Here is a 12,396-nt window from a genome sequence, read left to right on the forward strand (position 1 = left end):
GAGAGAAGGAAAGAGCACAGAGTGAGTTAACTGAGAGAAAAATACAGCTAGCAGGCTCAGTCCAAGGACATTGTTCACAGCCAAGACTTGGCTAACAACCAAGAGAAAGGGGGGCCTGAATGTGCCCAAGCAACTATGAGATCTGCAAAATACTGCAAGGCATAAGGAGGACAACAGAAGGGTTAAGAAGCAGCTTTGCTGGATAGTATTGGCCCAGGGATTTAAAATTTCCCCACTCTGTTCGGACAGGCTTTGGCCAGAGACTTGGAGGAGTGGGATAATTCGGACAAAGCCCTCTTTCTGCAATAGGTAGATGATTTGCTAATTGCTGCTGTGGGTCTAATCCCTTGTCTCAGAGCTACTGTGAGTCTCTTGAATTTTATTGGACTCCGAGGATACAGGGTAGTGGACTGTGGGCTAAACCTCTGTATGAATGTGTTAAGGGAGCGGATCATGACCCCTTTCACTGGTCCCCAGAAGCGGACAGGGCATTTCAGTTACCAGATGCCTGGAAACGTCCTGTGGCATACTTCTCTAAGGCTAGGTCTACACTACCCGCCTGAATCGGCGGGTAGAAATCGACCTCTTGGGGATCGATTTATTGCGTCCCATTGGGACGCGACAATCGATCCCCGAATCGGCGCTCTTACTCCACCAGCGGAGGTGGTAGTAAGCGCCGCCGACGGAAAGCCGCAGAAGTCGATTTTGCCGCCGTCCTCACAACGGGGTAAGTCGGCTCTGATACGTCGAATTCAGCTACGCTATTCACGTAGCTGAATTTGCGTATCTTAAATCGACTCCCCCCTGTAGTGTAGATGTACCCTGAGCAACTGGATCAAGTTTCAAAGGGATGGCCAGCCTGTTTGAGGGCGGTCGCAGCTACTGCCCTAGTGCTTGGGGAAGCTGAAAACCTGACACAGGGAGGAACTGTGCAGGTGTATGTTCCCCATATAGTTCAAGCCCTGCTGGATACTAAGGGTGGTCTTTGGCTCACACAGGCTCGGGTTGCTCGGTACCAGGCGAAGTTGTTAGAGAATCCTGAAGTCACCCTGCAGACCTGTCCCTCCCTTAATCCAGCTACACTGCTACCAGAGACAGAAAAACAGGGACATGACTGTCTGGAAATCATAGATGTTCAGTACTCTAGCCGCCCAGATCTAAAGGATCAGCCACTCCCAAATGCTGACTTGGAATGGTATACAGATGGAAGTAGTACTGTTGTGGATGGGCAAAGGAGGGCGGGTTATGCTGTTGTGTCTCTTCATGATACCGTGGAAGCTGGAAGTTTACCGGCTCGGACATCTGCCCAACTTGCTGAACTAGTGGCCCTGACTCGTGCACTCGAGCTGGCAAAAGACAAATGGGTTAATATCTTTACTGACTCAAAGTATGCTTTTGGGGTATTGCATGTTCACGCTGGTTTGTGGAAGCAAAGGGGAATGCTAACAGCCCAAGGTTCTCCGGTTAAGCATGGGTCTCAAATTCTCCGGCTGTTAGAAGCGGTACAACTCCCCTCAGTAGTAGCAGTGGTACATTGCAAAGCTCATCAGAGGGAAGATCAAGATGTAACCAAGGGCAATGCCAGAGCAGACAGGGAAGCTAAGCGAGCTGCTACCCTGAAGTCACCAACAGAGGAGAATGCCCAAATGCATGCCCTTATCCCATCAGTAGGTGAGCTTGCAGCCCCTCAGTACTCCCAAGAGGACAGAAACCTGGCTGACAGTCTCGGTCTCCAGGAGAAAGAGGGATGGCTTTATTCCACAGAGGGAAAAATCCTCCTGCCCAAGGGCCTGCACAGTTCCGGTGTTGCAGAAACTGCATCAGACCACACACGCAGACAAAGGGGCTCTTACCCAGCTTATGAATAAATATTTTCTAACCTCTAGACTTAAACCCCTAGCATCACAGGTACAGGCTGGATGTTTAATCTGCCAAAAGAACAACCCTCGACCAGGAGTAGCAGTGTTACCAGCCACCCTGGAACCTACCCCAGGCCCAGGATTGGTGTGGCAAATAGACTTTACTGAGTTTCCCAGGACCCAAGGGTACAGGTACCTCCTTGTCTTAGTGGATCGATTCAGTGGAAGGCCCAGGAAGGGGAACCCACTATTTTGGATTCCCTTTGGAGTTGGATACCTGGTTTAGGGGAACTAGGGGGTATAGGGGGAAGCATTGTTCGCATCTTGCTCACAGGTGTGGTGGTATGTTTTGTCCTTTTCTTTTGCTCATATGTAAGATTTGTACCTCCCATACCCCAGAAGTTCCCTTATATTCTCTCATTGATGATCCCAATCGTATGGAACTTAATCGCATTTTGTCTTTAGAGTATGAGAAAACTCTGACAAAGGTTTGTTGAGTGTTCTCAAAGGAGGGATTGTTGGTGTCACTAGGCATAGCTACCAGGTAACTCGGGAGAGTGGAAGGCCAAAAGTGCCGATGAAGCTCTTCTGCTCTGGGCCTACCTGAGCCACAGTGACTCCATTTTGTGAACTCTCACCTACTTCTGTGCTAACTGCTTACATGCTGAAGCAGAAATGTAAGGGTCAGCTTTTCTCTAGCATACAGCTGCTGTTTTGCTCAGACTGCTGTAAACAGGCCTTGCAAGGCCAAAAGATAAGCATGTGAATGGGAAAGTTTCTAACATGCACACTGTGTACCTGCTGTAACTGTTGTCTGGAAGGGAGGGGTAAGGGTGAAATAGACAAAGGCTTACACAGAAACTGCTTGGAATATAAAAGGGAAAATTTTATTTGTATGTGCTGCACTTGATTTGAGACATGCTGGTCTCCTAGTGCCATTTCAGAGCTCTGAAATAAACTTGGCTTGCTTTCTCCCCTTGGTGTCTTTATTGGTGCCAAGCACACCGGGCGACGGACCCGTTTACCATCTCGAGGCCTTTTTAGGCAGGCAACAAGCTCATGACCCGCCATGTAATAACCTCACAACCCCAAGGGGTCCCAACCTCCAGTTTGAGAACCCCTGGGTTAGACAGACACCGGTCAGGGATGGTCTAGATAATATTTAGTCCTGCAATGATTGCAGGGAATTGGACTAGATGACTCAAGGTCCCTTCCAGTCAGATACTAGTTTTCAAATCATGAGATTTGTGATGTAGGTATCCCTTTGTTTTAAACTAGTTTTACATTACATGGTTGTGCATTCTGTAAGACTGATTGCTAGTGCATCAATTCTTGTTTCTTTTCCATAACAAAATTAGAGTCACTCTTAAACCTAAAAGCTTCCAGCTTTACTGAAAGAGGATTAAGTTTTGCCTTAATTTCTTTGTTTTGAAATACTATGCAAACAACTTTCCTCCAACTTAAGCCAAAGCATCTTATAGATCAGCCTATGATCTAGACTGCCTATTTCCTTTACATCACATATTACACACATAATTACAATGTAAGTGATTAATACATGTAAAAGAAAAATACTCTTCCCGTGTTTAGTGGTCACTCAGATGTGGACCTACATATGCTTTTCATAGTTGCATCACTTACTACCCTTTCCCAGAAGTATTTTACTTAGCACAGCAGATATAGGAATGGTGTCTTTCCCAATTAAACCTCAGATATCACAGAAAAGGATAAGGAGCAAGGTGAACTCAACACCTAAAGATTTTTCCAAGTTGCTAGATAACACTGGGATCCCTGTTAATGCCATGGGTTGCATAAGGAGAACTAGAAATCTACCATCGCTGCACAGCCTATGACTTGATAACTAATCTAAAGCTTCCAACATCCTGGGAGGTGTCCAATGAGTGGTCTGCTTTCCCCCACCCACTCAACCCCCATAAGCAAAAGCTCCTTCCCGCCAAAATCCTTGCCCCGCCAACCTTCCCCCTTCCAGCCCGCAATGCGGCACCAGATAGAGTCTAGACACTCAGCAAGGAGAAGGAGAGCGAATTCGTATTAGTCCCCCTCCCTCAGTGGGCAGAAAGAAGGGAAGCCGGGAGACAGCGCCATACTACAACCGCGTGCGCTGCAGCGAATCACCCACCCCTTCCCCTAAGGCAGCGCACCCGTGGAATTTATCAGCGTCGCGCATGCGCGTTGCTCTCCGAGAGCCGCACCCATCCTTGATGAGCGAGGGCGGGTGGAGAAGTGGGCGGAGCAGTGACGAGGGAGCGGGACCAACGGTTTTGGAACGTTCTCGCTCTCTCTGGTTGGGCCTGTCGGGCGCAGGCTGGGGGGGCCGTTATCCGCCGCTAGCCGCGTGCTGCTGCTGCCGTCGCCGTAACAGCCCTCTGCAGGCTGGGGCGTGCGCGTAGCGTGTGCCAAGCGTGTGCCAGAGCGCTCAGGGTGTGTGCACGAGTGTGAGCCCTGTGTGTGCACGGGGTGTCGGTGCCGCCCGTGTGTGCAATGGTGTGTGTTCGTGTTGGGCGTGTATGTCAGTGGCATGAGTGACTGTCGCTCGTCTGTGTGCAGGTGTGTGTCAGTGTTGGGTGTGTGTGTCTGTTGCATGTATGTGTGCAGGTGTGTGCCAGTGTCATGCGTGTGTGCAAGCATGCACCAGTGTCGCAAATGTGTGTCTGTTGCATGTGTGTGCAGGGGTCAGTTTCATGTTTCTGTCTATGTACTGGTGTGTGCCAGTGTCACGTGTGTGCAGATGTGTGTCAGAGGACTAGGTGTGTGCAAAGGGTGTCTTGTGCACACACAGGTAAAGCTACCCTATTGGGGACTATAAGGAGGAATATTTCGGACCCCCCCCCTTACCCATCAGCCACCCTCTACAACACTAATTGCATTATTTCCACAAACCAAAAAATATCCCAACAATGTTAACACACTGTTAAAGAAACCATGTTAGATAAGATGAGTGGTATTTGGGGCTGGGGGCAATATTAAACTGGGAGCACCTGGAGCTTCTTGGGGCCCTAAGTCTGCTTATGTGTGGTTTGTGTGCAGGTATGTGTTAAAAGTTGTGCGTGTCAGAGTCCCCTATGTGTATGCATGTGGGTGGATGTGTATGGGTATGTGGTGATTTGTCCGTCAGCGCATGCATGTGTATGCATTATTATGTGTCAGTGTGGTCTGCATGTGAATTTGTCAATATGCACGAGATATTGAGCATATGTGTGTGCTGATATGCTGTCTGTGTGTGTTGGTGAGAAGATGTGTACAGCAACGTACCTAGGACAATGATTGAATTTCAGGGTATTGTGGGTCTCCAGGCTGGGCGTGCCTCAGTCAGAGGGGGCATTTGTTTGTCACACTGTATGTTTTGTCAGGATGTGTTAGTGTGGGAACCTGTTGTGCCAGTTTGTGACTTAGCATTTTGTGCATCTGCATGTGTGAAGGAAATTGTGTATTCATATGTCATCTCAGCATTGTGGATCTGTGCATAATGTGCCAGTCAGTGTGTATGTATTTGTGTGTGGTAGCATATTGTGTGTGTACATTGCAATCTGGGAATATGTGTCAGCACGTTGGGGACTATGTGCATGTCAGTTGGGAAGTATATGCATGCCTGGTGCTATGTTGTATGTGTTATGGGGCTATTATTGATTGTGTTGTAAGAGTGTAATTCTCCTGATCTCTCCATAACAGTGGCTAACAAGCAGGAAAAGACCAAATCTGCTGAATACCAGTTACTAATATTGGTAAATTCATAAAGCATGTCATGACCTGGCAGTTTTTTATGCACCATCTCCCCTAAGCTATTTGGGATAGTGTAAGGAGGGAGATAAAATGCCTAGATACAGATATATTGCCACATGCCAATGGTGCAGGCCCACTGCCCGAATTGAAGTTTTTTAAATAAACCTGTACTTTTAAGTTTTATTTTATTTTTTGATGGAAGGTGTCAGGCTGACACACATACAAAGTGAAGTTCTCTTTTCCACAGAACAGGTACACAAGCAGGCAGCAGGACAAGATTTCTCTCATTAGCCAATATGCCTCAACCCTAGTCTGAAGGGACCAACTATAGAATTGACAGGACAGTTCAGTGTGCATATACATTCACTGTTTGACTTCTCTGGTGATATTGTCATCAAGAATGACAGTCATGGTGGTGATTTTGTTAAGTGAACTCTTGTGCACTAGGAAATGGACTGAGGCCACCAATTCATTTTATGTTGGTCTCCCAACAGCCATTAGACAAAAACAACTGATTTGAATCAATTCCTGAAAGTGAAATGTTTTGTATCCCACTACCTGTCCAGTGAGATATTCATTCCTCTTTAGTTGTAAAACTGGAGTTCAAATATAGATAGATGTGTATTTTCCCACTCAAATCAGTGGCTTTTTACCTAAAAATTTTATTTCAATTGTAAAAGAAACAAAAATGATGTAGTACAGCATGGACTGGGAAAAGATCTCATCTATTAATTGAAAATAAACTGAAACTTAACTAAAAAACTTACCAATAAATAAACCAAGTTAGCTTTTCTACAAAACCCTATTCAGATATCTGTAGAAAATCATCTGCAAAGAACAAGGATACATATTAACATACATTAGAATGAGGGAAAGGCCTGGTCTGGATAGTTTAGATTGTGGGCTTCTGTGAATTTTTGTTTATTGCCCGTGAGCTGTCCGTAACTTTTACTCAAAATAACCATGACAAAAATCTTAACCTTATAATGAGTTATGTGCAGGTCATTAGGCTAAATATATCTCAGATCATGAATGACAAATTTTGAATTGATGCCCTTTGAGTTGAAGCTCTTACTCCAATACTTTGTGGAAATATGTTCATGTCACAGCAACTTCCATTCCACCCAGTGTCCGTGTAGGCAGTCTCATCAGTGCAATGGGAGATAGAACGACATGGAGACCAAAATGTCCTGAAGACCCCAATATGTTGAAAATGTGAACTTTGTAATGTGGTTTCCTGTGCTATGTCTTAATCTGTAAATAAATAGTGAATTTCAAGATGAGATCCTTAGCTAGTGCCAATCAGTTTAGCTCTAGTGAAGTCAGCTATATTTAGGGATAGATCCTCAGCTGGTGTAAATCGACATAGCCACATTGACTTTAGTGGAGCTATGCTGATCTTAATCAGCTGAGGATCTCGCCCATAGAATACTATTGTATGGAAAAGGCATTTTGTGTAAATCAGTTCCCCAAGCCACAATTTATATGGAGCTAAACGTATCGAGCAACAATAGTATATTTTAGAAGTGTTTTATGTTTGCTGTGTTTCATGTAATCACAGGAAAATGGCAGGAAAGAAGAAAGAAGTTCAACTACAGGTATAAATCTTGTTTGTTACTTGAATAATTCAAGAGTTCAATAAAATTGTTGACATTTTTAGAGATATTAAATTCTGGGTTTGTTTTATCTCAGGTAGTAATAACCAATCAAAGTCAATGGGATGAAATGTTGCTGACTAAAGGTGTAACAGGTACTATTATTTTTTCTATTAATCTCACATAATGAAATGTGTGTGCATTTTTATCAATCTTTTTATTTTTGTGACCTCTTCCTGCCCAGTTACTTCTCACTGTGCACACACTTCGTCAAACTGCCACTTCCTGTGGCTTGCCCCTCAAAGCAAAGAGTTCTAGAAACCTCCAAAAAGCCTAAGTAAATATGCTCTGTGTAGCTATTTTACATGAAGACTCAAAGGATTTGAAATTCACATTCCTAAACTGGGGGCAAAACACAGGTCTGCACTGCAGCCACTCCACAGCTGCTTCACCAGCCTGAAGGCTGGCTGTATGGTTACTGGCTCTCCATACCACCTATAGTATGAAAGGAGTTCCTGGCAAATTAATCCATGTGAACTCAGATCTCATGGCTCCTCCATATAACACCCAACTGTGCCTCTTGCATTGGCCATTTTGGAACTGTCACAATATCAATCCAATCACACGAAAGATACAAAAACCAATTCATTGTGTCTGTCTGCAATTCAAACACAAAAGGGTTCTGTAGTGATGAGTGATTGTCACATACTCCTTTGCAAAGCAGTGAATTTAAACCATACTGGATATCATGCATGGGTGTTTAAAAAAAAAAAGTTCTGAAAAGACTTCATGTCTGGGAAGTGGTGGGTGACAGTCCTGATAGGTCAATATTTTCAATTACTCAGTAAAATCGAACTAATCGGTAGAATGAGTTTTATGTTCCTATTCATGCACAATTGTATCTGGCATAAGACAAAAGCAATTGTGTTATAAATTGTGTGCTTTCAAGAGTGTACATAGTATGTATTTTCTTCACTCCCCTCAGTTTGTATGTAAGCTTAGCATCAATATCTGTTAAATTTAGTAGGAATGCTACCCTGTTTCCCCGAAAATAAGACATCCTCCGAAAATAAGGCCTACTTACAGTTTTGCCTCTCGTTGTAATATAAGGCATCCCCCCGATAATAAGACCTCCCCGATAATAAGGCAAAAAAATGTGTACCGTATTCTTCTTCATTGAAAAATAAGACATCCCCTGAAAATAAGACCTAGCGCATCTTTGGGAGCAAAAATTAATATAAGACACTGTCTTATTTTCGGGGAAACAGGGTATCTAAAGAGGGAGAACAGATCGTGGGTGAAGTGATCAGGGGAGCAAGAGAGAAAACCAATGGGTTGTGAGTAAGGTTGAGAGAGAGAGACAACATACATGATCTTAGGAAGGAGGGAAACAGCCCAAAAAGGAGCGGCAGGGCATGGAAAGAGACAACTGATAAAAGGGCCAAAGGAGGGAGAGACAACTAAGAGTGGGCACAGGAAAGGAAGGTGAACCAAGACAAAGGAATAGGGGAAGGAGACATTAATATAACTGCATTCCCCACCACAAAATATATAAATAAATAACTACTCTTACAGACTAAGACATTTAAGTTGAAACCTAATTTGTGTAAGAGATAATACCAAAACTTAATGTTTTTCAGAAGAAAAAGAGACCAGAAATAGACTTAGAAATACATGTATGCCAATGCCACTGCAGGACTAACCTTATACATTTACAAAAACATTTTATTTTATAAACTATATGAAACAGGTGAGTTTCATCCTAATTTTTTATACTTTCAGTAATAGATGTTTATCAGGCTTGGTGTGGGCCTTGCAAAGCGGTGGTAAATTTATTCAGAAAACTAAAAAATGAGCATGGTGAAGATGACCTTTTGCATTTTGCTGTGGTAAGGATGTAAATTCTATTTAGAGCGTCAGTGTCAAATGTATTTCTGTATCTATCTATTTATAGAGTACCTATCACCATAGTATCTGAGTACCAGTGGAGTCATTGGTGAATTTGGCTTGCTTGTCTCTTTTTCTGAATGACTTCTTAAAAGAGGACGATCAAAGTATATAATGGATAGGGAAGGATCTATAATAAGATAAGGCATAAGCTAGAATCATACAAGTTAATTATGGAAAAGACATACTAGACAATAGTGTAATGAAGAACATTCTTATAATGCATACATACTGTGAGATAGAGTTGAGATTACTGGGGGAACCATATCTCTGAATATACCGACTTGCATGTTTAAAAATCCAAGTCTTAACATTGCATAACCATATAGCCTGACTTTCAGAAGTGCTGAAACTTCCTCTGAAGACCATAGAAGTTGTGGGTGCTCATCACTTCTGAAAATCAGGTCAGTAACTTCCTTTTGTTTTTCTTGCTTTTCCGTATAATTTCCTATGTTATATTTAAAAAGGAACAAAGAGGGGGAAGCTGAAAAACAAATAGATTTAAAATGTTTTCGAGAAAAAGTTCATCCAGAAGAGCAAGATAAAATGGCAGCTACAATCTAATGCACTAAAGATATATGTGTTTCACAGGTTCATTCTGAGTTCCCATCCAGATATTGAACTATCAAGTTTATAATACTTGTCGGTATGGCTGCAAATTGTTTTTGTTGCATTCTCTGAAGCCCCAGAGAGCAAGATGACAGAAGCAACCTGTCTTGCCTATGGCAATAGCCATAAAAAGCATCATGCGCTAACCATTACCAATAGAGTTACCACTGATATCTTCATCTGTAAACACAGAGCAAAACTGTATAATTGCAGATACCACTATGTAGTGACCGTTGGCAAATGCTCTTTTAATGGAGATCATTGTAGGTCTGACCTACAAATGTGGATCACTACCATTAAGTCAACAGACAAGTCCGCAAGGTTTTTATCCTACAGATCTTTTACACAGATCTCCTCCTATTAAACTCTGATTCTAAAAATCCAACCCCATATATATCAAATATTTAAAGCTTTTTTAAAAAAGTCATACACACCTAGGTGTGTATATGTGTACATACAAAACATAGAGTAACAAGCCCAAAACACCAAACAGCGAATTGTAATCTCATACCACTGAAGTCAATGAGGTTATACTAATGCAAAACCATTGTGAAATCAGAATCAGACCCCAGGTTTTCAGCCATACCTCTACTATCCAGGCTATTTGCAGCCCCGCATGGCTTTTAAAATAAGAGCTCAAGCCTGTTCATTCCATCTGTTTTCATACATCTAGCTGCTGTCCCTTCATCTGCACTTACTTTATATCCGTAATTTATTCCTGCCAGCATATGTAAATGTTTACATCTGCAATATTATTATTTGGGGTTGTTATACTGTTTCATTAACATCATACCTTTCACCCAGAGTGACTGTATTAATTCAGGACTCTGGTGGCCCAGAAGTGTAAACCGTTCATTTCCATTCAGGTCTCCCTTCAATTAGTACCTCTATCATTGATAAATTGAACAACAATATTATATAGTGCTTGTGATCTAGTTATTTTAAAATAAATACTATGTTAAAACCTTGCCAAGTATAATTCATCAGTGTTAGTTCAAACAGTTTTTGGATTTGTGTGTATATGTGTATGTAAAATACATTTATAAAACAAGAAGTAACTGTTAATAAATGTAATTCATGGGATTCTCAAATCTTTATATAGTGTGGATCACATCTTAGCAGAGAGTTAATACAATAGACCACTTTCCCTCCCATTGAAATGTCATGGGACTTTCCCATGTGTGATCCTATGACATTCCAATGGCAATTACAGCCATTACTTACCTCAAAAAGCAATACTAGGACACAGTACTTTTAATGTGATTTAGCAGCTGTAAACAAGAAGTAAAGCCTGCCCCATGTGACCAGCAATGTTGACCACCAGCAAGTGTTTTAAGGACTACTATTGATCCACAAAACCACGGTTTGAGAATAATTCTGTAAAAGTTCTCAAATATCTATCTATCAATCATAATCTATTTGCCCTTATTTTAGGCAGAGGCTGACAGCATTGTGACCCTGCAGACATTTAGAGACAAATGTGAACCTGTTTTTCTCTTTTGTGTTGTAAGTTTGTGCTGCCTATTTTTGTTATTTTTTCAGTATATTGAAAATAAATGTAAAGCTGTACAAATGTGAATTACATCTTTACAATTTTAGTGTATAGGATATTGTTGCATATTGTACATTCCAGTCATTTTAACAGTGAATCATATTTTATATGTTCTTGGCATGCACAGAAGAAGGGGTATTAGCATAGTACTTCTGCTAACAGGAGAAGAAAATTCTCCATTATACTACAGTATATTATGCCAGGCCTGGTTGCTAACTCCGTAGGCAAGTGTTTTATTGTACTTGGAAGTTTTGAGATTTGGATTCCAGCAGCTAGAGGCTAATAACCAGGGTGCATTAAGGATACTCCACTCTATATAAATGCAGCCACGTGAAATTAACAGCTTCTCTGATCTCACCAAAAGCTAGCCAGTTTCACTGTGCTGCTCATGCATATACATCTCTACCTCGATATAACGCTGTCCTCGGGAGCCAAAAAAATCTTACCGTGTTATATCAAACTTGCTTTGATCCACCGGAGTGCACAGCCCCATCCCCCCGGAGCACTGCTTTAAATATCCCATCTCCTAGAACTGGAAGGGACCTTGAAAGGTAATCAAATCCAGCCCCCTGCCTTCAATAGGAGGACCAAGTACTGATTTTGCCCCAGATCCCCAAGTGGCCCTCTCAAGGATTGAGCTCACGACCCTGGGATTAGTAGGCCAATACTCAAACCACTGAGCTATCCCTACCACATTATATCTGAATTCGTGTTATATCGGGTCGTGTTATATCGGAGTGGAGGTGTATATGGTGGAGCAATGAGCAGAAGAGTGAAGCACAGAAGGGAGAGTAGTGAAGGAAGCTGTTGGAAAATGGAGGAACTAGAACTGAGATGAGGAGAGACAAATAGTGGAGGGAGGAAACCTGGAAACGAGGAGGATAGGAAGTGAAAGCAAGAAAGGTCTAATTCTGTACCAGTGAAGTAAATGGAAACTTTGTGATTAACTTTAGTGGGCACAGGGTCAGATCCCAAAGGAGGAAGAGAGTAACCAAAAAGCAAGAATAGTCAAAAATGGGGAGGGGAAAATGGGAAGAGATGGAAACAAGGACAGAGAACAGTAAGAGAAGGAAAATTTAGGCCTGATTCTCAT

The 12,396-nt window shown here is 42.4% G+C and overlaps 1 protein-coding gene across 18 annotated transcripts in view; it reads left to right on the plus strand.

Annotated features, from left to right (window-relative positions):
• The window catches only part of NME8 (NME/NM23 family member 8), a 62,058-nt gene that overhangs the window by 8,524 nt on the left and 41,138 nt on the right, over window positions 1-12,396 (plus strand). For 3 of the 18 annotated variants that reach the window (XM_065583783.1, XM_008169668.4, XM_065583786.1), the window contains exons 1-6: window positions 4,158-4,301; window positions 5,550-5,602; window positions 7,162-7,198; window positions 7,293-7,350; window positions 8,978-9,084; window positions 11,186-11,257. In XM_065583783.1, coding sequence (XP_065439855.1) covers window positions 7,166-7,198; window positions 7,293-7,350; window positions 8,978-9,084; window positions 11,186-11,257 — 270 coding nt within the window. In that variant the 5' untranslated portion in view covers window positions 4,158-4,301; window positions 5,550-5,602; window positions 7,162-7,165. Of the gene's footprint in view, window positions 1-4,157; window positions 4,302-5,549; window positions 5,603-7,161; window positions 7,199-7,292; window positions 7,351-8,977; window positions 9,085-9,483; window positions 9,547-11,185; window positions 11,258-12,396 lie in introns of those variants that run through there. The other 15 variants (XM_065583782.1, XM_065583785.1, XM_065583790.1 and 12 more) reach the window with 13 other exon arrangements.

Source organism: Chrysemys picta, chromosome 2, assembly GCF_011386835.1.
Source record: "Chrysemys picta bellii isolate R12L10 chromosome 2, ASM1138683v2, whole genome shotgun sequence".
Lineage (NCBI taxonomy): Eukaryota > Metazoa > Chordata > Testudines > Emydidae > Chrysemys > Chrysemys picta.